The sequence below is a fragment of the Macrobrachium nipponense genome, chromosome 24, assembly GCF_015104395.2.
Source record: "Macrobrachium nipponense isolate FS-2020 chromosome 24, ASM1510439v2, whole genome shotgun sequence".
Lineage (NCBI taxonomy): Eukaryota > Metazoa > Arthropoda > Malacostraca > Decapoda > Palaemonidae > Macrobrachium > Macrobrachium nipponense.
Window position 1 is genome coordinate 73,605,838 of NC_061091.1, and position 25,301 is coordinate 73,631,138.

At 42.0% G+C, this 25,301-nt stretch overlaps 1 protein-coding gene across 2 annotated transcripts in view; it reads right to left on the reverse strand.

The window, feature by feature from the left end:
* Window positions 1-3,252: 3,252 nt before the first annotated feature.
* Window positions 3,253-25,301, reverse strand: part of LOC135205787 (tigger transposable element-derived protein 1-like) — a 119,539-nt gene continuing 97,490 nt past the window's right edge. For both annotated transcript variants that reach the window (XM_064236927.1, XM_064236926.1), the window contains 3 exons: window positions 11,883-13,587; window positions 3,467-3,532; window positions 3,253-3,346 (listed from right to left, as the gene is read on the reverse strand). In XM_064236927.1, the coding sequence (XP_064092997.1) occupies window positions 3,315-3,346; window positions 3,467-3,532; window positions 11,883-13,587 (1,803 nt within the window). In that variant the 3' untranslated portion in view covers window positions 3,253-3,314. The remainder of the gene's footprint in view (window positions 3,347-3,466; window positions 3,533-11,882; window positions 13,588-25,301) is intronic.

The window sequence follows — 25,301 nt, forward strand, 5'->3', positions numbered from 1 at the left end:
GTTTTTCTCTAATACAATTTTCGTTAAAAGCAATTGCTTTAGTGGCATCAATAAGTTTCTTGCAGGTATCTTCATAACGACGAAGTTTTTACTTGTCTAGAGGAGGTGTGTAAACCTCACAGCCAAAACTACATCGGGCACACTACAACGACCCTTCGGAGACGTCTGCTGGCTCATAGAAATCAAGGGGCCATCCATCAACATTACATAGATGTTCACGACAGGAAGCCATCTCTACAAGAGCTCATAGAAGGCACCCAGGTCGTGCACAGAGAAGACAACTACGGTCGCCTCTTAATAACGGAAGCGGTGAGCATCGCTATTCAGAAGCCGACCTTGAATGTCCAACAAGAATCGGACCATATACTCCCCTCCAGCAGGAGAAGGAATACGCAAGCCAACAGGGACCAGACAGCGTGCCCCAATCCACAGAGAACATCGCGCCCCCTTGGAAGACATGAGAAGACCCAGCATCAGCGAAAGTCAAGTAACATCCTTGCTCAGGTCGCTGAGACCCCGCCCAACACGAATCAGCAACCGTTAACCAACATAGACCATTTTGGACACACACACACACACACACGCTCACTCAATCAAATTTAAATCATACACATTTATGTATAAACAGAAATTATCTCTTGTACCTTTATGCATGCTATAAATATATACATATATGTAAGGCCTAGGGTTTTGATTAATAATATATTGTTCGTGCGTTCTCTGTGACCTACGGAATGTGGAGAACAGTGCAGAGGTAACGACCTGAGAGTAGCTGATCAATGAGTTTCTGGGGATGGCGTGAGATAAAAGTGCTTAGTTCAGGAAGTCAATGTACGACAGTTTATGAACTCTTCTCAAAGTGCCTTTGTGAAACTAGATGCAGCTAGAACCGCGAGGCGCTAGCGAACTGTGTGTTCGTATGTGCGTGTGCGCCTCTTTCTGTTAAACAGGTTCATACCCAAGCCTATGGGAGGGATTTTGACAGAGGGCTTCAAGTCACTGGCAAGATGCCGTGGCATTCGCCGGGGGGAGTTTTTGTAACATAGTGTTTAGTGTCCGGCTGTCTGGGTAAGTGTTCAAGTGCTTTAGCCAAAGGGATGGCTTGTTTGATATCTTGTAAGATGTTCCATTTTATTAACTTTGTCTTTAAACTTGTGTGTGTACTTACCGGGATGTGTTCTGTATCTTTGAAACAGACGGATCTGGAAATGCCGGGGGACAAAGAGTTTCCGGAGGGGTGTGGACTTTCTTTGGTGACTAGACATTGTACTGTTTTTTGAGTTAGTCTGTAAGACTGGATTACTTGATTAATTGGTTTATTTATTCTTGTTTATAAACGTTAGTGTTATGATGCAACTCTCTCATTTTCATTACCTGTTAGAATGGGGAGAGAGAGAGACGAGAGAGAGCGAGAGAGAGAGAGAGAGAGTATGAGAGAGGAGAGAGAGAAGAGGATGAGAGAGAGACGAGAGAGAGATTGCTGGATTCCTTGGAGAGAGAGAGAGAAGAGAGAGAGAGGAGAGACGAGAGAAGAGGAGAGAGAGAGAGTGAAAGGTTATAAGTGATGGGATGTGGGGGGGGTGGGTCTGCCTTCCGTTTCGTGTCCACGCTTACCTTGTGAATAACTGGGGGAAAATCCCCCCATGTTATATATATTTGTATTTCTGTATTTAGATTTCTATATCATTTTCATTCCTGTATGTAATTTTGTCATTTTTATCTAAAACCAACATGTAACATATCAAATTTTAAAAATACATTTAAGGAAACTCTAGTACATGACATTGTATTTTGAATATTTATTTAACCACTGTTTAAACTTTCACTCTTATTGTCACAGTACATATGTCCTTATGTTCTTTGTATCTAAAACAATGCCCTTAAGCTGTTAATCCCTAGACTAACCAGTACCCAATACCTCAAGGTCATACCTCCCACACGATGAAATAAATAGGCCGAAAGGTCAGATGTAAGTCAGTAGTCGCTTGATAATGCCATAGGCGAAACAGCTGTCGTGACAAAATTCAATAAATGGAAGAAGGAACCCTGTTCTCCGTATTTTTCACCAGAAATTGACGAACGAGAATCGGAAAAAACTTCGTCGGTATGAATATACCTGCAAGAAACTTATTGATGCCACTAAAGCAATTGCTTTTAACAAAAATTATATATAACATATATATATATATGTGTATATATATATATATATATATATATATATGATATATATATATATATATATCATATATATAATATATATATATTATATATATACATATATATATATATATATATATATATATATATATATATATATATATATATATAATATGTATGATTTATATATATATATATATATATATATAGATATATATATATATATATATACATATATATATATATATATATATATATATATATATAGATATTTATATACATACATATACTACACATATATATATATATATATATATATATATATATATAATATATATATATATATATATATATATATATATATATATATATAGTATATACAGTGGTCCCCGTATTCGCAGGGGATGCGTACCAGATCCCCCGTGAATAGTTAGAACCCACTAATAGTTGGAACCCCCTATAAAAAGCTGAAAGTAGCCTATTTTTGTCAGTTAAAACTCAGGAAAAAAACCCCACTAAAAATTTTTATACTTGATTTTTTTAATAGTTTTATCACAAAAAGTGCATTTTATGATGAAATTGATAAAAAAACCCAGGAATTTGTGGATATTTCTCATAGAAAACATACCGTGAATATGCGAATTTTCTTCGAATAATGCGGGGAAAAATGTCCCGACATGACTCCGCGAACCCAGAGAAAACACAAAATACGGGGGTCCACTGTATATATATATATATATATATATATATATCTTATATAATAGTGTAAAAATTAAAAAGTGAAGAATTTCTGACTTAAATTCCAGTGATTTTGCAAGATGTAGACTAGGTTGAGGGAGACGGAGATGTATATGTGTTAGGGAGCCTGGAACGATAAGGCTAAAAATGACTAGAGTATGCAATAAATACATTTTGGTGATTTGAAAGATACAGGCTAGGATAAGGAAGCTCAGTAGTACTGGCAGTAAAAGTGCTTGGCAGTCTGGAATATACTGCAATGATATGATTAATGAAAAATAAGTACAGTATAAACTTTTACAGTGTTTTGTAAAATGTAAAACAATTTATACAATAAAAAAGTGAAGAATACCTTACTTAATTCTATTGGTTGGCTTGCTTCCTGGGATGGGCAAACTGTTTGTGGATGTAGAACAGGCCTACGATGTGGAATCTGCAGGCGTTTGGGAGTCTGGAATGATAAAAGATAAAAATGAAACAAAAAGTGCTGTAATAAATATATTAAGTATTTTTAACACAACTTTTAAAAATTCATACACCTAAAAATAAAACAAGGTGAAGAATTCCTTACCTGATGGAGCTGAAGAGGCTACAGGTTCGGGTTCCGGTTCAAGAGAATCTGGACTGGACATCACTTCTGCAATGATAAAATGACTTGGTTATGCAATACAGTATATGTATATGCAAATATAAATTACAGTAACAGTGTTATTAAATTCATAACAAATTATAAAACATTTTAAATATGATATTGTTATGATACAATAAAGTTTGTTCATACTTACCTGGCAGATATATATATATAGCTGTATTTTCTGAAAAAGTCCGACACAGAATTTTAAAAACTTCCGACACAAGAGCAGTGGTCGGCCCAGGTGGGTTAGTACCCATTTACCCGCCGCTGGGAGGCGGGTATCAGGCAGGAACCATTCCCATTTTCTATCATAATTTTTATTTCCACTGTCCCCTGAGGGGAGGTGGGTGGGTACTTGATTATATATATCTGCCAGGTAAGTATGAACAAACTTTATTGTATCATAACAATATCATTTTGTTCATGAAACTTACCTGTCAGATATATATATAGCTGAATCCCACCTTTGGAGGTGGGAAGGGACAGAATAGAAGGATTTTGGGAAACAAATGCATGCAGATGATTTACATCTTGGTTCCACCTGTTAGCATAGCTGGCTTCGTGGTTACTGCCACGTAAGTCTGCTTGTGCTACTAGAGTTGCCAGCGAGGTAGGAGACCTATAGCTGGTGCACACCAGATGATCTGTCCAACCAGGGGCGAGACCACGACTGACTAGAACCAATATTGACCATACCATGAGGGCTAAGAAGTAAATAAATATATAATATTATTATAATATAATATATATTTATATATATATATTATAATATATATATAGAATTATTGTATTTATATATATAATTTATATAATATATATATATATATAATATATATATATGGAGACAGGGTGACAAGGATATAGCCGGGTCATCAGGTAATAGTACATTTATTGCCGACGCGTTTCGTAACACAATAGTTACTCATCAAGGCTAAAAGAGAAACAACACAAATTAAAAATACATGAAACATAACTTTGACTTTAAGAGTCTCAATAAATATACAAAAAAACATACATAAAATGAAGCAATTTAAAAGCACCTGCTAGACTAAAAAGTTGAAGACTGAGTGATTCGGAGAGAGGGAGAAGCAGCAAAGAAAAAAGACGGTTCAACCCAGATACAACTGGTAACAGAGGAAGTGTGTGAGTTCAACTTTGGGCACTAACTGCTTAATAAACAACGACTCTAATATAAGCAGTTCGTGTAAACGGCTTTTGTTTGGCCAAGACAGAGAAATCAGTATAATTGATGGTGGTTTTACAAATTTTTTTGCATGATTTCTGATATTTGAAAATACTGGATTGGACACTCTGCAGCCAGTACGATGACTTACACCATTATGTGAATCAGCTCTGACTTTTAGCAATCGTTTAGTGAACCCACGTAAGTCCCCAAATCACATCTGGGGCAAGTATATTTATATACGACTGACGATTGCAATATTGGGCAGAGTCTGTCTTTAAATTTGAAAAGTGATCTTATTGTAAGGGGATTTTTTGGAATTAATATAACTTGCAACATATTAAATTGTTTTTCAATTGCAGACTTGAGATTCCTTCTAAATTTGTCGTCTTGGATGTATGGAATACTGGCATATAGTTTCTTTCGAGGAACAGTGCTTATGGAAGGGGAGTCCGCGATAATTTCTTATTTAGAAAATTCTTGCAATGTTTGAAGAAAACATGTGAGGGAAACCAGTTATCGGAAAAATATTTTACACAGGACAATATTTCTTTATGATACAAATCCCAGGAAGAGGTTAGAGTGTAAGCTCGATGGAGCAAAGGTTAAAAAAAAATTTTGAATTTAGTTTTTTAAAAAAATAAAATTATAAAAACAAGCACTATAAAAGTTTGAACCCAGACCGGAGAAGAACGTCTTTTTTCTAAAAACGGAAGGTTTTAAAAACTATCACCACTGCGAAACACTAAAACATCCAAAAAATGGTAATCGATCATTTTCCTCTCTCTCTAATGTAAACTTGATATTAGGATGCAATTCATTGATGTATGAGAAAGAAATTGATCAGCATGGAAAGCTGATTTGAAAAGAACAAAGGTGTCATCGACAAACCTTTATACACAAGAGGATAAAAACCAAGGGGGCAATTTTCAACATGTCCTCCTCCAGGGAGCACAGGGTGCTTTTAAATTGCTTTCATTTTATGTAGTTTTTTGTATATTTATTGAGACTCTTAAAGTCAAAGTTTATTTTTGTTTCATGTATTTTTAATTTGTGTTGTTTCTCTTTTAGCCTTGATGATGTAACTATGTGTTACGAAACGCGTCGGCAATAAATGTACTATTACCTGATGACCGGCTATATCCTTGTCACCATGTCCTTCCATATGCTGTGGCCTGCTTTCGCCAACGTTTTCGTCTATATATATATATATATATATATATATATATATATATATATATATATATATATATATATATATATATCACCACCTGACCAACCTAGCCAAAGTTTTAAGGTGTTTTTAAACTAAGGCTTAAGAGTTAAGAAGTCGCCGTTGTCGGCGACTCAACAACTAAATTAAGAGCTCTTCCTAACCATTTTCTACAGGATAGGATGAGTGGTACTTCTTGCCCCCAAGATTGTGTCTGCAGACACGTATGGCCCTAGCGAGCAGCAGATCTATATGCCATCTTCACATCTCGCAGGGAGTGTGAAGTGAACACAGAGTTGCTTCGCTAAAACATGGTACTCAGGATGTTGCTGAGTGCCATGCTCTGTTGAAATGCTTCCGAGGCCGCCCCCTCACCTCGTGAGCATTCAGATAAAAAGATTTCAAATCTTTGTGCAAACACAATGAAGGAGCATTTTTGAAAGAACTCCTTAACACTAAAGCCAGGGTGGTTCTTCGATATGGGCAAGTCTGGTCTTTTTCGGAACACTGCAGATTGCCCGAATGACTTCGACTTTCTTGAGTTTTATGTAGATAAAACTTGAGAGACCCGACAGGGCACAGAGGACTCTCTCTGGGCTCCTGCCCACTAACTTGTGCCATCCTTGCTTCCAAGCTCCTGGCCCAAGGACAAAACGGGTTTCCATTCTTAGGCCACAACGGAAGGCTTAGAGAGCACACCGCCTTACGCCTGTCTCTAAAGCCAAAACTTGTGATGATGGCTTAAAATAAAACACTAACCCTCTTTGTCGTATCTACATAGGGGGTGGTTAGAAGAAGGCCTTCCTGATCACATGCAAGAAGTTAACAGGTAGGAGAGGTTCGAATGGCTTTGACATCCAGAACTTCAGACTACGTCTAAGTTCCATATTGAAAGCTTCGATCTGGATGCACAGTCAGTCCGTCTGGTACTAAAGTCAGGTGACCGACCAGTTGACCAGTCAGACGAATCAAGGACAGCAAGGCTGTACCCTGAAGACCATAAGGCACTATTCTTCGCTGAAGGATGAGTGTCTGGACTGCCTGGGCGATTCAATCTAAGCAAACCTTGGGGGTGTATCAACGCAACCCAACGTCGTCAGTGAATCAACTCCTGACTCGAGCCTTCTGGTGCCAAGAGAAAGGGAGCGAGGAGCAAAAAGGCGATTCAGTCCCGAAGGAAGAATGCCTGACAGTCCAACCTGGTCTCATGTTACACGATCATCGGGGGTGTATAAACGCAACCGACTTCGTCAACAAGAAACTCAGGGCTACTATATGTCGCCTGACTCCTCGCACGAGTGTCTGACTCCGAGAAAACAGGTGAGACAAAAAGTAGATGGTGAGCGAGTTTCGAGGATTCCACAGAACTCAAAGATCGTGAAGGGCTTTGTTGTTTGACAGACGCAAATCTCTGAGCCAAAAGGCCGTCAACAACATATTTGCATATTCTTTAATAGTTGTGACTGCCAGCTTATCCCATTCTTTCAGACGGAAATGGAAGACGGTAATCTTATTCCTGTCAACATCTCGATAGTCTGAACGTAGTCAGACTCAGAGCGGAGAGGTTATAGGTACCTTTCGAGTTAGAGTAGACCGACTCTCTCGGAAAAGGAAAAGGTCCTTGAAAGTGAACTAGGAAGTATGTGACCTCTGTGAATCCAGGATCCTGAAGGCCAACATGGGGCGATCAGCGTCATTGTCGCTCCCTGTGACGTCATAAATCCTCTTATTACATTTCCTAAGCGATTGAAAAAGGGGGAAAAGAGATAAACATCCATCCCCATTCAATATCATAGGATGGCGTTTAATGGTACCGATCCCGGATCGAGAATAAGGGAGCAGAGAAGAAGAAGCCTCTTCGTCCTCAACATATCGAAGAGAAGAATGAAAGGGCGTCCCTAAAGTCTACACAACTCTCAACTTACTTCTAAAGAAAGATTCCACTCGGAAGTGAATAGTTGATGCCGTCGATCAGACGATTCGTACGGACTTTTGCAATCCTGTAACGAACCTGTAGAGGATCGTTACATTCTACGCCTGTTGTTATAATAGGCTCTTTCTCGTAAACTCGAACAAGGACCGAGAGAAGACACTTCTTAAGATATGAGAGAGCTGTGGAATATCAGAGTTGATCTGGACCACTGGTTCCCAAAAAAACTCGTTTCGAGGACTGGAGGGACTACCGAATCGCTTTTACTTCTTTCAGATTAAGATCCAGGACATCTGAAACCCTATCCAGATGTCCGGCACCTTCTTTCTTTATCACCTCAGGTGATAGACGCACTGAGAGATGTTCAGAATCATTCCTAGATCTAGAATAATATTTCAGTTTCCCGGTAGGAAAAAACTGTGGTCTGAATTGCAGTCTATTCGGGGAAACAAACTTCTTCAGGAAGGAAATGGTCCCCAGCAAGCTCATCCATTCCCTCCCCGAGTATGCTTACTTCCCTAATAAGGCTGCGCTTTGCCTAAGCAGGAGAGCAAATAAAAGTGCAATGTTGCGGTAGACTCGTAGTTCCATACCGTGCGGTAACGAGCACCGAAAGGATTAAGAGATAACTCTGTTGAACATAGTAAGGCAAAACGAATGCAACGTTTATTCATTCAACGTAAGAAATCCCCTTTCAATCTCTTAGGCTAAAGTCCGTGATTGTAGGACAGAGATATAGTTAGTCAGTCAATCCCGCAGGAGAGACGGTAACCGTCAAGCACAGAGATGATCCGGCTTAGTCAGTCAATTCCCGCAGGAGAGGACCGGAGCAGGAGTCGAAGAGACCTAACAGAAGAGGACGTAACCTACAGGCATGACAGCGCACGATCTGTTACCTGGCCTCGGTTGCTTGGATGGGAGGACAAGACAACAGCGTTATGGACAGCAGTAGCCAAGGCAGCGCTTTTACGAACCAGTCGGTCTCTTAACTTTTATGTCTGGGTTGGCCAGGCTACCCTATTCTACGAAAGAAATAGGTCCGTTAAACTTTTTGGTTAAGCAGAAAGACTCTCAAGCTGGTATATTAAGCGAAACAGAAAACGCTAAATATATAGATGCGTTTGTGTCGTCAGAACACTACCATACAACGGTAAAAGATAAATCGGAAACTCCTGGAAGGCTGCAGGGAGTAACGATTAAATGTCCTTAAAATAGACAATAGACCTCTCGGTTGCCATCCGAAGAGGTAACTACAGCAAGCGTATATGACTTGAACCAACCAGAAGTAAAATAACGCAAGGCAAAATATGAAATTATATCACAATAAAGTTTGTTCATACTTACCTGGCAGACATATATATAGCTGAATTCGGAAATACAGCTACATACATATCTGACAGGCAAGTTTCATGAACAAAACTTAAGAGAATCGAAGCAGTCAGCTCAAGCTTCTTATGTTATTGGACATAAGCGTTCATTGACGTAGTCTACAAGTCTATTTCTTGTACGAGTCTGCGAATGACGAATGAGAGCTCTTCCGAATCTTGTCAATAAGAGCTTATTCGCTTACGCAATATCAAGTTAATGAGATGTTTGTCAATGAGAACTAACCCATTTACGGGACAAAGAGATATTTTGTCAATGAGGGGATACCCACTTACTTGACAAAACGTAAGTATATTGTCAATGGGGGAAAGTCACTGAATTGACAAAACGTAATCCAGGAAGTCGAGCATTTAATTTTTCCGATTCCCGTCTCAAACGAGGAAGGGGTAAGAATCCTGTTAAGAGATTGGGCTTACGGCAGGTAGAACGACGATGTTCAATTCGGCAGCGTAGTCCCGACTAGAAACTAAAAATTTATCATCTGAAAAACTCTTTCAGATGGGCTAAAAAGCTTGCAAAATTATCCTGGGAAGAGGAAGAAACTCTCCAACCAGCTTCCTCTCCCGTATCACAACTAATGCCTGCTAAAGCTTAAAATTTATTGGCAGTATGGCAAAGGAAGTCCTGTCTTGCGCTTTCCTGAAGAGCGTCCTTTTGATGAGTGCCTTTGCAAGAATCCTACTGAACGTTGCCGAGAGTCCTGACGTGCAGGACATCGAGCCTTACATAACCCGTAACTGCCTTATCGCAAAGTCTTGACTGCGGTTGTGGCAACTTAAATTTAGTGGCAGAATGGCAAAGGTTGCGGTAGAGCAAACGAGATCTTCCCTTGAGCTTTCCTTAACTCCATCCACCTATGCGAAAAGCAATATTAATTGACATAGACCTCTTGAATTCACGAAACCCGATGTCTTGCTGGGTTTCGAAGAAGAAGTTGCCTGTTCACTTTAAGCTTCCTCCGAAGCACTGCCTACTTCACATTCTTTGCAGGTGAGGTAGAAGGTATCACCGAAGGTAGAGGTAAAAATTCTTTAGGCCCAAATCTGAAACAAGAGCTTGAAGAGTTCAACAGAAACGTTCAGCCAGGCGACACACCTGGCGTGCGCTGGTGCATGCTCGGCGTCCACTGGAGCGCGCTCGGCGTCCACGGGCGCCCGCGCTCGGCGTCCACTGGCGCGCGCTTGGCGTGCACCCACGCGCGCCTGGAGTCCATCCGAGCGTCCCGGGCGTCCGCTCTCAAAAGCTTCCTGCTACTATGACTTCTTTTACGTATTTCTTGGTGGAAAGACGGACACGAGTTCAGGCGACGTTCGCCTTCTTACTTCTCACTGAAACACATAATGAGAGAGAGAGAGAGAGGACGTGAAGCGTCCTCTTCTATAAAGCTTCTATTTAGAGGGCGCGAGTCCTTCCGAAAGCTCCAACCCCTGCACGGGGAGGACGCTTCGGAGGACGAGAAGCAATCTTTCAGGACTCGTGCACGCGCACGCACTTTGGCAGTCTGGGGATTTTCATCAGAAACTGCCGAAGGCACGCCAGATCGGTGGGAGTTCCTTGTAACCCTCCTTAGGCTTTCGACATGCTCCCTCCCCGGGTCCTGGGAGTCAAGCAGAGGTCCCGGCCTAGAGGCGAAACGAGGCCGATCTGACGCACCCTCCACTACACAAGGGGTATCACTGCACTTCTGCACTTCACTTTTACTCTCTAAAGCAAGCACTTTCGATTCTAAGTTACGAATCGAAAGAGTATCAGAGAAAGGCAATTCCTCTACAGACACTGCTTAGGGCCCGAAGGCAACACTGCAGGGTTAGGAGTAACAATTACAGAAGTAGCACTTCACAGCAATGAAGGAGAGCGAGCACCTCTCGTAGACATATTCATAGCCCGTAGGCCATACTACAGGGTTAGGCAAAATAAAGTCTACAGGAAGGTTAGCAGGTTCACTACCCTGACTTTTGTTACTGATTAATTGCATACATACGAATCATACGTCTTCCTTACGGAATTAGACATGTTTACTGATTAATTGCGTACATACGAATCATACGTCTTCCTTACGGAATAGACAAAGTCTCACACTCCTTACATGACAAATCTCAACAAAGAAGCAAGACCCATACCCCTCGTACATACCAAGTGCTGATCTACCGAAGCTTTCGGTAGCCACACCCTATCTTTGCAGACAACCCCGTCTGAAACTAGCCTAACTAGATTCAGATATTTTATGCAAAAATGAATCAAATTCAAATCAATTTAAGATAGCGTATGCCTAGCCACAAATCCCACAAATCCAAGTAAATAAATCAAAAGACAATTAGGATACTTAGCGGCAATGAAGTTTCCAAAATCCTAAGACGGAGGTACTGAAAACAGGTGTTTTCAGCACCGGCGACAGAAAAATTATGAATAGAAAATGGGAATGGTTCCTGATACCCGCCTCCCAGCGGCGGGAATGGGTACTAACCACCTGGCCGACCACTGCGTGTGTCGGAAGTTTTAAAATTCTGTCGGACTTCAGAAAATACAGCTATATATATATCTGACAGGTAAGTTTCATGAACAAAACAGTAGTTAAAAAAAAAAAAAAAAAAAAAAAAAAAAAAAAAAAAAAAAAAAAAAAAAGGAGTGAAGAATTCCCAACCTTGGTTATGAATGGTAGACGGTGTTGGAGACTTCTTCTTGAAGTAAGCTTCCAACCTACACTGAACAGTTTTCTTCATCTGCTTCTCCTGTAAAGTCTTTCTGTAAAAAGTTAGACAAGCCATGACCCCCCTTCGAACCTTCATGAACCTTTCCATGTTAGGGTCCTGAGCCTCGATCAATGCCAGCCCTTTCTCTATGTGGGAAAAACCTTTGGATAAACCCTCAACAGATAATTGTCTGAGCTTTGGGGCTGGTGTCTCTTCCTCCTCCTTGATCATCTGCTTCTCCAGCTCAATGAGGTCCTCTGATGTCAACTCCTCTCCATGGGATGCCAACAGCTCTCTGATATCCTTAGCTTCCACTGCCAAACCTAACTTCTTGCTATACCAAACAATTCTCTTAGTCACAGTTTCAAGATCCTCTACCTTCTCAAGTCCTACAGAGTCATTTAGAAATTGCGGACACAGTTTCATCCAGGCCCCATTCAAATTCGTCTGCTTTATCTCTTCCCAAGCACTAGCAATATTCTTGATAGCATCTAAAATACTGTAGGACTTCAAAAATTCTTTCAGAGTTAACTTGTTACCTTGAATGGCCCTAAAGGCATTGTGTATTGTCCTCCTGAGGTAATAGGCCTTGAAGTTAGTGATGACTCCCTTGTCCATTGGTTGTAAAACTGATGTAGTATTTGGAGGAAGGTACACTACCTTCACATTAGGATTCAAATCATTCAAATTTGTAGGGTGACAAGGAGCACTGTCTAACACAAGCAAGACCTTAAAGGGCAATTTCTTTGAAGCACAATACTGTTCCACTGCAGGCACAAAGTGATAAACAAACCAGTCCTCAAAGATAACAAGTGTCACCCAAGCCTTCTTGTTTGAATTCCAAATTACAGGGAGTTGAGTCTTGAAGATGCCCTTTAAAGCCCTTGGATCTTCAACCAAATAGACTAACAGGGGCTTAAGCTTGAAGTCGCCACTAGCGTTACTCCCAAGAAGTAAAGTCAGTCTCTCCTTACTTGCTTTGTGGCCTGATGCAGACTTCTGCTCCTTGGAAATGTATGTACGACTAGGCATACGCTTCCAAAATAAGCCTGTCTCATCCACATTAAACACTTGCTCAGCAGAATAACCTCCCTCCCTAATTATCTCAGCCAAACCCCTTGGAAATCTGTCTGCTACTTCTTGATCTGCACCAGCAGCTTCACCTTGCAACTTAAGGCTGCGAAAATTAGCACGAGCCTTAAAGCGGTTAAACCAACCTCTGCTAGCTGCAAACTCTTCACTTGCACTACCTTCCCCATTCTTCTTGACTACTACCTTATGCAACTCCCTAGCCTTCTCTTGAATCATACTTAGGCTCACTGGAACATGTCGTTGGTTCTGGTCTTCAAGCCAGGTCACCAATAAAGTCTCCATCTCCACAAGGTTTGCAGTACGTTGCTTCGTTATTACCGTCTCGTTGGGACCGACGATTTTTACATGTTCTAGAATACGCTGCTTATCCTTTACTATCGAAAGAACAGTCGTTCTACTAAGGCCGAGGCTACGGCCAATTTCAGTGTTTGTTTCTCCCTTCTCTGAACGCTTAATGATATCCAATTTAACGTCCATTGTGATGGCCTTCCTCTTCTTCAATGCAGTACCATCAGACGCACCATTCTGCCATTTTGGAGTCACAATAAAGTTCCGCAGGACACACTGAAATGACAAAAAAGTAGAAAGATACAACTTAGCACAGCAGAGGCAAACATGTGAGAGATGGTTAGTTTAGTACATACTGTTGCATAGTACTACATGCTCAGAAACTAGCTCCAGTCTCTCATCCCTTGTGGCGCGATAAGCGCTGTAACTTTGGAACATCTGCTGTAACCTAGAACAGATTTTTTTTATGAATATATTTGAAAAGTGCCATAAGACTGGAATGCCACAAGTTGGAGCCACTGTAACCCAGGGACTTACTGAGCAGTCCCAGGGCTACGCTGGACTCCACTTACGTCACTTCAATCTTACGGCAATTTTCAAATACCTGTAGTCATTAAAAAAATTGGTTCCAGGTTATGGTGGATGTTCCAAAGTTTTGACGTTTCAATCTTACAGTGCTGTTGTAAGCAAATGACTAGAATTAGTTTCGGAGCGTGTAGAGGGCCAAATACAGTGGGCCCCCCTTATTCGCGGGGGATGTGTACCAGACAACCCCGTGAATAGTTAAAACCACCACTAAAAATGCTTATAACTGCCTATCTTGAAAGTTCAGATACCAAATGTATACCTTTAATAACATTCTACTTCAAATATACCTAAAATTACTAACCTATTACTGCGTTAATCTTTGAGCTTATATTATTAATATCATTTCAAAGTCATCTTAAACATTTTACCATTAAAAATATATACCTACAACAAATAACAGAGAGAGAGAGAGAGAGAGAGAGAGAGAGAGAGAGAGAGAGAGAGAGAGAGAGAGAGAGAGAGAGAGAGAGAGAGCAATGAATGGCAACATCATATATCTGACCATTAAGAGTGAAATTATGAATTATTTCTGAGACAGAGAAGCAACAATGGGGAGAGAGAGAGAGATAGAGAGAGAGAGAGAGAGAGAGAGAGAGAGAGAGAGAGAGAGAGAGAGAATAATTCCTAGACTCCGACTCCTTCCCCTCTGCCAATTCGTATATCAAACTGTCATTTACTCCCCCGCCCACCTTCCTCCAAGTGGATAAAAAGACTGGGAATCACTATTTTCAATTAATCTTATTAATATTTGAAAATTAGTTATAAGGAAACTCATTTATTTACACTACAAAACAAATAAACATACGTGAGAGAGAGAGAGAGAGAGAGAGAGAGAGAGAGAGAGAGAGAGAGAGAGAGAGAGAGAGAATGTTATTTTTACTGTTCAATCTCATTAAACTTAATATTATTTGTAAAGTAGTACTGTATAGTATTAATATTTTACCATAAAATGTAGTAATGTCCTTAAAGATATACTTATACATACAATTCCAGCCCAAACAGAGAGAGAGAGGAGAGAGGAAGAATGATGATAGATGAGAGAAGGAGATGAGAGACGAGAGAGAGAGAGAGAAATTTACATGATCCTGAGAGGGCAACACACACTCCCCCTCCTGACTTGACAGTTGTTGGACCCCAGCCAACTCAGCTTGCTACGTGGAGTTCAAAGACAAGACGCGGGGTAAAATGCATTTTCTTTCATTCTTACATAATTTTTTTTATTTATACACCAAAATTTTGCTAATTCACTTTAGTATTTTCTTTAATGAATTTATATTATTGCTGTTTACATTAATATTGATATTTGAAAATTAGTAAATCATTTATCATCAAAAACACACATCTCTGTAAGAGAGAGAGAGAGAGAGAGAGAGAGAGAGAGAGAGAGAGAGAGAGAGAGAGAGAGAGAGATTATTGTAGTATTTGTAAAATACTTTCACATATGATTTTTGTAATTACAGTTGATATTATTATTATTATTATTATATGAAAATATTAATAAACATATTATACATATGTGTACCATAAAAATCTCTCATCTCAGTAGAGAGAGAGAGAGAGAGAGAGAGAGAGAGAGAGAGAGAGAGAGAGAGAGAGAGAGAGAGAGAGAGACCTGGAGTTCGAAAGAAAGATGGGTGAAGACTGGGATTTCCTTCATTCTTACATAATTTTTAAAATTTATAAAATAAAATCTTACTAATTCACTGTAGTATTTTCTTTATTGATGTGATTGCTCTTTACATTAATATTAATATTTGAAAATTAGTAAATCATTTATCATACAAAAAGTATACATCCCTGTAAGAGAGAGAGAGAATCATTAGTTATTATGTGATATCATTTAATCTTATTAAACTTACTAATACAGTATTGATCAAAATTAATATTTTAAAATTAGTAAATCATTTTTGTATCATAAAAATGTATTTAGGCATGAAAATAACATCAAAATACACTAATTAGTGATGATTTATCGTCGGAAAATCCCCCGAATAGGCGAATTCACAGCAAATAATGGGTAGATATGGTCCGGAGAAAAATCCGCGAATCAGTGAGTCCGCAAATACGGGGGGGGGTGGGGGGGGGGGGGGGGGGGGGGGGGGGGACGCGACGGCACTGTAATACCTACTATGGGTTGCTCACTCAGTGTAGCAATACAATAAACGCCCCTTATTCGTGGAGGATGGGTACCAGACACCACCACCGAAAATAGCTAAAATATCACAAATTTTGGAAGTAAATTATATTTTTCCTAACTATACAAACCTGAGGTCCTTTACATAAGGAATTACTTTCGGCGTAGCTGGAATTACAGCCGTTAAATTCTTGAAGAAGGTGGTTAGGCAGTAACTACTGTGTGGCAGGCGGGTAGGCTAGCCTGCCCGGATGTAAACACTCCACTTTGCCTTTCGGCCCAGGTTCAGATTGAGGGGTGGCATGAGGTGGGCATGTGTGTAAAGGACCTCAGGTTTGTATAGTTAGGAAAAATACAATTTCTGGGCTCGGCAGTGTTGCTCCATGAAATAGCTTCCTTTAGCACTAATTCTAAGGTAAAATATTGTTATAATACCAGAGAACTGCTAAATTGGATATACCAGAATATTCTGGTTCGCTCACCTTTATTAAAGGTGTCGGTATAGTTCCTGGGGCGAGTGAAAACCACTACCACGGGCCCCTCTCCAATTAGCCTCTCCTACATCAAAAACCCTTCAGGACAGGGGAGCCGACCTACGGCTCACTACCTGCTACCGTGTAGCTAGCGGCTTGTGACTCATTCCTTTGAAAGCATGTGTGTTAATAACGTTATCTCTTTTATCAAAGAAGCTGGTCTTCTCAAATATATCTGACAGCTGTGCTGTCTTAGTATATACATTTTTTTTTCTTTTAAATAGTTTTACGTTATGTGATCAATCACAATTCTTCTTTTTATCGGAATATTTTTTATAGTTTTTATCAGAAATTTCAATTGTGACGCCAGATAACTCACAATCAATCAATCCTTTGATAGCACTACTACGAGACGGACGGGTGTGTTGCTCCCTTGTGTTTCTCGCTTTTTGCCTTTTTTTCGTTGCAATGGATCGTCAATCTGCTTCTGCATCCAAGTTAAGTACTGTTATTATGTTTGACACTATTTAGGGAAGTGATTTGGCCTTTGTTTCATAATTATTTAGGCTTTCATGAGTCGTCGCCACACGCGGCGGCGGCTGGGAGCCGCCATTAGAGCGTACCCCTTTGTGTCTCCTCCTTTCGGTTTCATGTGGTCCCCCTATACCTAGTGGAACTGAATCGTGTTAGCAGTATGTTTTTTTATGTCTTTTGTGTTTTGGATGCTGTTTTGGACGATCACAAATATGTTTTATTTTTATTCTATTTTATGTGCTTGCACGGGGGTTTCCTTTCCAGCACGTCTTGTTTCGTTGCTCTTCTGGACCTACCGTTACATTTCATGCATTCTTTTATATTTTTCTTTAGGTTTCAGTTTAATTATATTAGTATCTTATCCTTTTTGTCCTAGCCTACCCTGGCCGCCTGTCCTACGATTCTTCGTTACGACACAGGCCAGTTGCTTGGAGTGTTTCTTTGTATTGACATCCTTATCGGGTGGTCGTGCTCGGGCCTCCCATCCTAGGGACATCGCTGTTTCTTTTGCTTTATTTCTTTTTTTTCTCCCGTGTTTAGTACATATTTCATTCTTGTACATATATTATTATGTTGTATACATGCGTCGGCTAGGTTGGTCCTTAGGCCTTCCTGTCGCCCCCACCTCGTGGTCACTCAACTGCGAGGGATCCAGGCGATCACGTGATCGTCACCCCACTCTACCGTCTACCTTCCCCCCCCCGGCTCACCATCCTGGAGCAGAAAAACTCCGGCTCACCATCCCGGAGCAGAAAAACCCAGACCAAAGCCCCTAATGAAATCTTTGAAGCCAAAGTCTCAAAAGGGGAAGTCTTACCCTTCCTCTTCAGACCCCGTACCGTCAACCTCTAAGGGTCAGGTACCTCATAAGGTAGTTAAGGAGAAGGCGGAGTCCTCCTCCTTTGACCCAGAAATGTTCACCACGAATATAATGCAACAGGTCAGCAATTTAGGCAATCTGGTTAACCACCAGGGTTTGAAGAGATCCTGAAAAGGTTAGGTACTCAAGAGTCCATAGTTGCTGGCCTTCAACAGGGTGTCTCCGAAATGTTGCATCCCAGCCAGTTAGCCCCAGCCCCAGGTCAGGTTATGCCCGACGGCTCCTCTCTTCCTCCTTTCCATCTGAGTAATCCTTGAAGAGTGGTTAACCTACGCACCCTTCATACGGAATGCTGACGATTGAAGGGCTGTGGAACTCGAAGGCTTGAGGACTCGAGTGCTTACCCGCCAGGGTTACAGGCCCCTCTTTATCGGCTATGTCGTCTTACGGAGTCTGCCTTAGTCAGGGAGGACAAGGTTCTGAAGGAGACAGTCATCCTATCTCGGGACCAATCCCAACAGGCTTAGGTTTGCAGTCTTGATGAGTGGAACTGTGTAAACACCAAGATTACGGCCTTCAAGAGTACGTTCACAATGTTTACTACTGATGAAGAGAACCTGATACCGTTCACAACTAAGGGAGACGGACCCTACATCTTTGTTGCTTCCGGGGGGTGATGACCTGTGGGTGGATCTGTCGGCAACCTTCTCAGTGGGGAAGCTTAAACCGGACTGTGCCATCACCTTGTTTAGTGAACGGCTCCTAGGCTCTCTGATGCTTTTGATCCAAACGGAGTTCGATGCCTAGGACACGGCTTGCTAGGTCTCTTAATGCCCTAGTCATGACAGAAACAGCTCTTGAGTATGCCCAAGAACCGCTGTTCAAGGTCATTGTGAAGGCGCTATTGCTTAGCATGCAATGTGACCTTTACGATTTTGCCGTGGCTAGAAGGAACTGCAGGAAGCATGTTCTAGCCGAATCGACCATCAGACACGAGCCAAATAAACTACTTGCTTCGTCCATTTGGGGCGCTGACCTCTTCCCGGCCTCGGTTGTCAATGAAGTGCAACACGAGGCTGCACGACTGAACCAAAGCCTGAGGGTTCGCTGGGGAATATTCTATAAGAGAAATCGGAGTCTTCGTCTTCGAGTTCCAAACCAAGAAGAAGCCTAGAGATTCCAGCCTTTCCAGGCTCCTCAGCAACAGGCTTTGGTCCAAGCTGTCCCAGTTCCACAACCTTCTACCTCTAAGGCCCAGCCCCAGCAGCAGTTTGTTCTGCTGACGCAACCTCAACAGCAGCAGCCTTCGGCCTCCTTTGCTATCTCCCCGGCTTTTAATCCGACCTATGAAAACCAGGCATTTCAGGCCTTCAATAGGTTCGGTAGAGGTGGCAGAGCTCAAGGCTCCTTTCGTCAACGAGCGGGGGAAGGGCAAACCGGTCGTGGAAGAGCTGCAAGGGGAGGGCATGGGAAACACGTCCGTCAGGAACCAATGAGGTCTCGCAGGTAGGAGGAGGCTGTACCACTTTCATCGTCGTTGGGGGTTCAGCAATTGGGCACACAGCATCGTATCCAGAGGCCTAGGCTGGAGTTGGATCGAAGGTCCACCTCCACCAAAACACTATCCAGGAGCCAAACACACCAGAGGTGGTGGAATACTCTCAAGACCTCCTTCAAAAAGAGCAGTGACAAAGACAAAATATTTAAAATTTCAAGGACGCTTGTTCAGCGTGCCAAAGAAAGGCTCGGACAAGAGAAGAGTGATCTTAGACTTGTCCCGTCTAAACTTATTCATTCATTGCGAAAAGTTCAAGATGCTGACTATCTCTCAAGTGCGGACCTTACTTCCCCGTGGGGCCATCACCACCTCTATAAATCTTACCGACGCCTACTATCATGTCCCGATAGCACGGCACTTCCGTCCGTTTCTAGGCTTCAAGTTAGACAACCAAGCCTTCTTTTTCAAGGTAATGCCCTTCGGGGTAAACATAGCCCCCAGGATTTTTACAAAGCTGGCGGATACGGTAGTGCAGGAACTAAGGTCACAGGGTATCATGGTGAATAGTAGCCTATCTGGACAATTGGCTCTGTGGGCCGGCCTCGAAGCATCGCAGAATGTCGCAAGGCCACAAACAAACTGATCAGTTTCCTCGAACATCTAGGATTCAAGATAAACAGGACGAAGTCCCGCCTGACTCCGGAGAGTCCCGGTTTCAGTGGGACTTGGATTCACATACTCTTTCAATCCTCCGCGAAGAGGAAAGAGATAGCCAAGGCAACCATACAGTTTCTGAAATGCAAACACGTCCCGGAGAAGCAAGAAAGAGGTCTTGGGTTCTCTCCAATTTGCTTCAGTGACGGACGTCCTGTTAAAAGCCAAACTAAAGGTTCCGGGACAGGCTGGCCCCAATCCCGGCAATTCTGCGCAAACGTCTCCGCCCTTGGGCGAAGGCGAAGAATTTAGCGAAGAAGATCCCGCTGCAATTTCCCCCTCCGGCCTTAGTGATTCACACAGATGCGTCACTAACAGGTTGGGGGGGATACTCACAACACAAGAAGGTACAAGGGACTTGGTCCCTTCAATTCTGTCAGCTTCATATCAATGTCCTGGAAGTTATGGCATTGTTCCTCGCCCTAAGAAAGCTACGTCCAGCCAAGAAATCGCATATCAAACTGGTGCTCGACAGTGCAGTAGTGGTGCACTGCATAAACAGGGGAAGTTCAAGATCAAGTCACGTGAACCATGTGATGATAGCGATCTTCTCTCTTGCAGCCAAAAACAGGTGGCATCTATCGGCCACTCACCTAGCAGGGATTCAGAACATGGTAGCCGACGCGCTTTCACACTCAGTCCCACTGGAGTCAGAATGGTCTCTGGACAAGGAGTCGTTCAGTTGGGTGTGTCACCTGGTGCCAGGGCTCCAGGTGGATCTGTTTGCCATAGAGTCAAATCAACAAGCTTCCTTATGTAGCCCCCAACCTGGACCCTCTGGCTTATGCCACGGACGCGTTGGCTACGGATTGGAATCAGTGGAAAAGATATTCCTGTTTCCTCCCGTGAACCTTCTCTGAAGGTTCTGCACAAGCTGAGGTCATTTGCAGGCCAAGTGGCTCTCATAGCCCCCAACCCCAATTGGCCCAAGAGCAAATTGGTTCCCCCATTATTCTGGAATTGGGTCTCCGTCCTCATCGGATTTCCGAACCCCAGGCTGTCACAGCAGGTGCAAACGAAGACTGTGTTCGATTCCTCAGGTCTTCACAGAACCCTAACTTTATGGACTTCATGAAGTTTGCTGCGCAGCGGGATGCGGATATAGATCCTCAGAACATCCTTTTCTTGGAATCAGATAAACGAGAATCGACCCTTCGCCAATATGATTCAGCGGTTAAGAAGCTGGCTGTGTTCCTGAACGAGTCTAATGTTCGTACCATGATCACAAATCTAGCTATCACCTTTTTCAGGTATTTATTTGAACAAGGTTTGGCAGCTAGTACAATAACCACGACAAAATCAGCCTTGAAAAAGTTTTCAATTTGGGTTTAACATTAATTTAACAGATTCATACTTTACCTCAATCCCCAGGGCTTGCGCCAGGCTTAGACCTGTGGAAAAGGCCAATGGCAGTGTCATGGATCTTAAACGTGTCCTTATTAAGTTGGCATCGGATATTGACAATTCATTGTGACTACCAATCCCTATTAAGAAAAACTCTATTCCTAATCAGTTTAGCTTCAGGAGCTAGGATTTCAGAATTATCAGCTTTATCTAGGGAGCCAGGTCATATAGAATTTCTATCATCGGGGAGGTGCTACTTTCTCCAGATCACAGGTTTCTTGCAAAAAATGAGGACCTTTAGACAGGTGGGCTCTATGGAAAATCATGCTGCTTCCACAGGACCCGTCCCTTTGCCCTGTACAAACATTAAAGGATTTCTACAAAGAACATCTCTGAAATCTGGAGGCCCTCTTTTCATTAGAGAGGAAGGTGGCACCATCTCTCTTTAAAGCCATAAGGCAACAAATTTTATATTTATCAAGAAAGCCAACCCGCAGTCATTTCACGGATACATGACATTAGGGCTATTGCTAACATCAAGTTAATTTCTTCCCAGCATATGAAATTTGAGGATCTGAAGAAGTGCACTGGCTGGAAATCACCCTCAGTATTTAAAACGCCATTATACTTAAGTCTTTGGAAGCCCTTAAGTACCAGGCGGTAGCTGTGGGGGGGAAACAAGTTTCCCCGCTCCGGTCGGAAGTAGTATGTCAGTAGTTATCTTATTTCCCTCTGCCCTCCTTCCAGCCTCATTAACATTTTTACCTGAGCCCCAGTAGCGTATTGTAGTTCGGGGCCAATATATATTATATTTGTACTTAATGTGTAATTCATAAGTGTCATATTTCATCTGCATTCTGTGTATGTCATTATTTTGCTTAATGTTATGTCTAATTTTTAAGTTTACTACCCTTTCGTTAAAGTTTGTATATTTTGTATATGAGAGTTTATTATAGTGACATAACGTTTACTGCTTTTCATTTGCCACCCTTGTATTGATTATGTGTTCTTTATATATTCTAAGCATGGTGTTTTCTTCTGGTACTATTTCACGGAGCAACAAGGCCGAGCCCAGAAAAGGGAGTTTTGACGTAGGAAAAATCTATTTCTGGGCGAGGAAGCTGTGTCGCCAGTGAAATCCCACCCTTATCTTCATTCCCCCCAAACTTTTGTCACGAGCATGGGTGCTATCTGCAGGTATGAGTCACAAGCCGCTAGCTACACGGTAGCAGTAGTGAGCGTAGGTCGGCTCCCCTATCCTGAAGGGTTTTTGATGTAGGAGAGGCTAATTGGAGAGGGGCCCGTGGTAGTGGTTTTCACTCGCCCCAGGAACCATACCGACACCTTTAATAAAGGTGAGCGAACCAGAATATCTGGTAATCCCAATTTAGCAGTTCTCTGGTATTATAACAATATTTTACCTTAGAAATAGTGCTAAAGGAACCTATTTCACTTGGCGACACGGCTTCCTTGCCCAGAAATAGATTTTTCCTACATCAAAATCCCTTTTACTTCCAAAAAAGGGATTTTGACGTAGGAAAAATCTATTTCTGGGCAATGACCCGTGTCGCCCAGAGAAATGTATCCTTGATCCTCATTTCTAAGGCATGAATATTGCTATATATACCAGAGAAAAAAAGAGAAACAATAGTGCCAGAATATTCTGGCTCGCTCACCTTTTAATAAAGGTGTCGGTATAGTAAAAGAGCGAGTAGAAACCACTACCAGAGGTCCCTTGCCAATTAGCTTCCTTCTCCGCCAAAATCCCCGTCTACAGAGGAGCCGAACCAAAGCCCCGCTACCTGCTACTACTACAGTGAGCGTCTCTGGCGTCATTCCTTTCGATAGCATAGTTAGCGTCACACGCATTTTTGTTCTGTGCTGTGCTTTTCGTTCTCGTTTGGAATTTTTCCTGATCAAAGATAGCTCAAGCTTCTGCATCCAAGTTAAGTAATGCTTTTAAGGTTTTAGATCTCATTTATGAAGATCTCCATCCTTTTTTGAGTCTTAGGGTACCAGACACCACCACCGAAAATAGCTAAAATATCACAAATTTTGGAAGTAAATTATATTTTTCCTAACTATACAAACCTGAGGTCCTTTACATAAGGAATTACTTTCGGCGTAGCTGGAATTACAGCCGTTAAATTCTTGAAGAAGGTGGTTAGGCAGTAACTACTGTGTGGCAGGCGGGTAGGCTAGCCTGCCCGGATGTAAACACTCCACTTTGCCTTTCGGCCCAGGTTCAGATTGAGGGGTGGCATGAGGTGGGCATGTGTGTAAAGGACCTCAGGTTTGTATAGTTAGGAAAAATACAATTTCTGGGCTCGGCAGTGTTGCTCCATGAAATAGCTTCCTTTAGCACTAATTCTAAGGTAAAATATTGTTATAATACCAGAGAACTGCTAAATTGGATATACCAGAATATTCTGGTTCGCTCACCTTTATTAAAGGTGTCGGTATAGTTCCTGGGGCGAGTGAAAACCACTACCACGGGCCCCTCTCCAATTAGCCTCTCCTACATCAAAAACCCTTCAGGACAGGGGAGCCGACCTACGGCTCACTACCTGCTACCGTGTAGCTAGCGGCTTGTGACTCATTCCTTTGAAAGCATGTGTGTTAATAACGTTATCTCTTTTATCAAAGAAGCTGGTCTTCTCAAATATATCTGACAGCTGTGCTGTCTTAGTATATACATTTTTTTTTCTTTTAAATAGTTTTACTGTTATGTGATCAATCACAATTCTTTTTATCGGAATATTTTTTATATTTTTATCAGAAATTTAATTGTGACGCCAGATAACTCACAATCAATCAATCCTTTGATAGCACTACTACGAGACGGACGGGTTTTTGTTTGCTCCCTTGTGTTTCTCGCTTTTTGCCTTTTTTCGTTGCAATGGATCGTCAATCTGCTTCTGCATCCAAGTTAAGTACTGTTATTATGTTTGACACTATTTAGGGAGTGATTTTGGCCTTTGTTTCATAATTATTTAGGCTTTCATGAGTCGTCGCCACACGCGGCGGCGGCTGGGAGCCGCCATTAGAGCGTACCCCTTTGTGTCTCCTCCTTTCGGTTTCATGTGGTCCCCTATACCTAGTGGAACTGAATCGTGTTAGCAGTATGTTTTTTATGTCTTTTTGTGTTTTGGATGCTGTTTTGGACGATCACAAATATGTTTTTATTTTTATTCTATTTTATGTGCTTGCACGGGGGTTTCCTTTCCAGCACGTGTCCTTGTTTCGTTGCTCTTCTGGACCTACCGTTACATTTCATGCATTCTTTTATATTTTTCTTTAGGTTTCCAGTTTAATATATTAGTATCTATCCTTTTGTCCTAGCCTACCCTGGCCGCCTGTCCTACGATTCTTCGTTACGACACTAGGCCAGTTGCTTGGAGTTTCTTTGTATTGACCATCCTTATCGGGTGGTCGTGCTCGGTCCTCCTAGGACATCGCTGTTTCTTTTGCTTTATTTTCTTTTTTTTTCTCCCGTGTTTAGTACATATTTCATTCTTGTACATATATTATTACGTGTTGTATACATGCGTCGGCTAGGTTGGTCCTTAGGCCTTCCTGTCGCCCCCACCTCGTGGTCCACTCAACCGCGAGGGATCCAGGCGATCACGTGATCGTCACCCCTCTACCGTCCTACCTTCCCCCCCCCGGCTCACCATCCTGGAGCAGAAAAACTCCGGCTCACCATCCCGGAGCAGAAAAACCCAGACCAAAGCCCCTAATGAAATCTTTGAAGCCAAAGTCTCAAAAGGGGAAGTCTTACCCTTCCTCTTCAGACCCCGTACCGTCAACCTCTAAGGGTCAGGTACCTCATAAGGTAGTTAAGGAGAAGGCGGAGTCCTCCTCCTTTGACCCAGAAATGTTCAC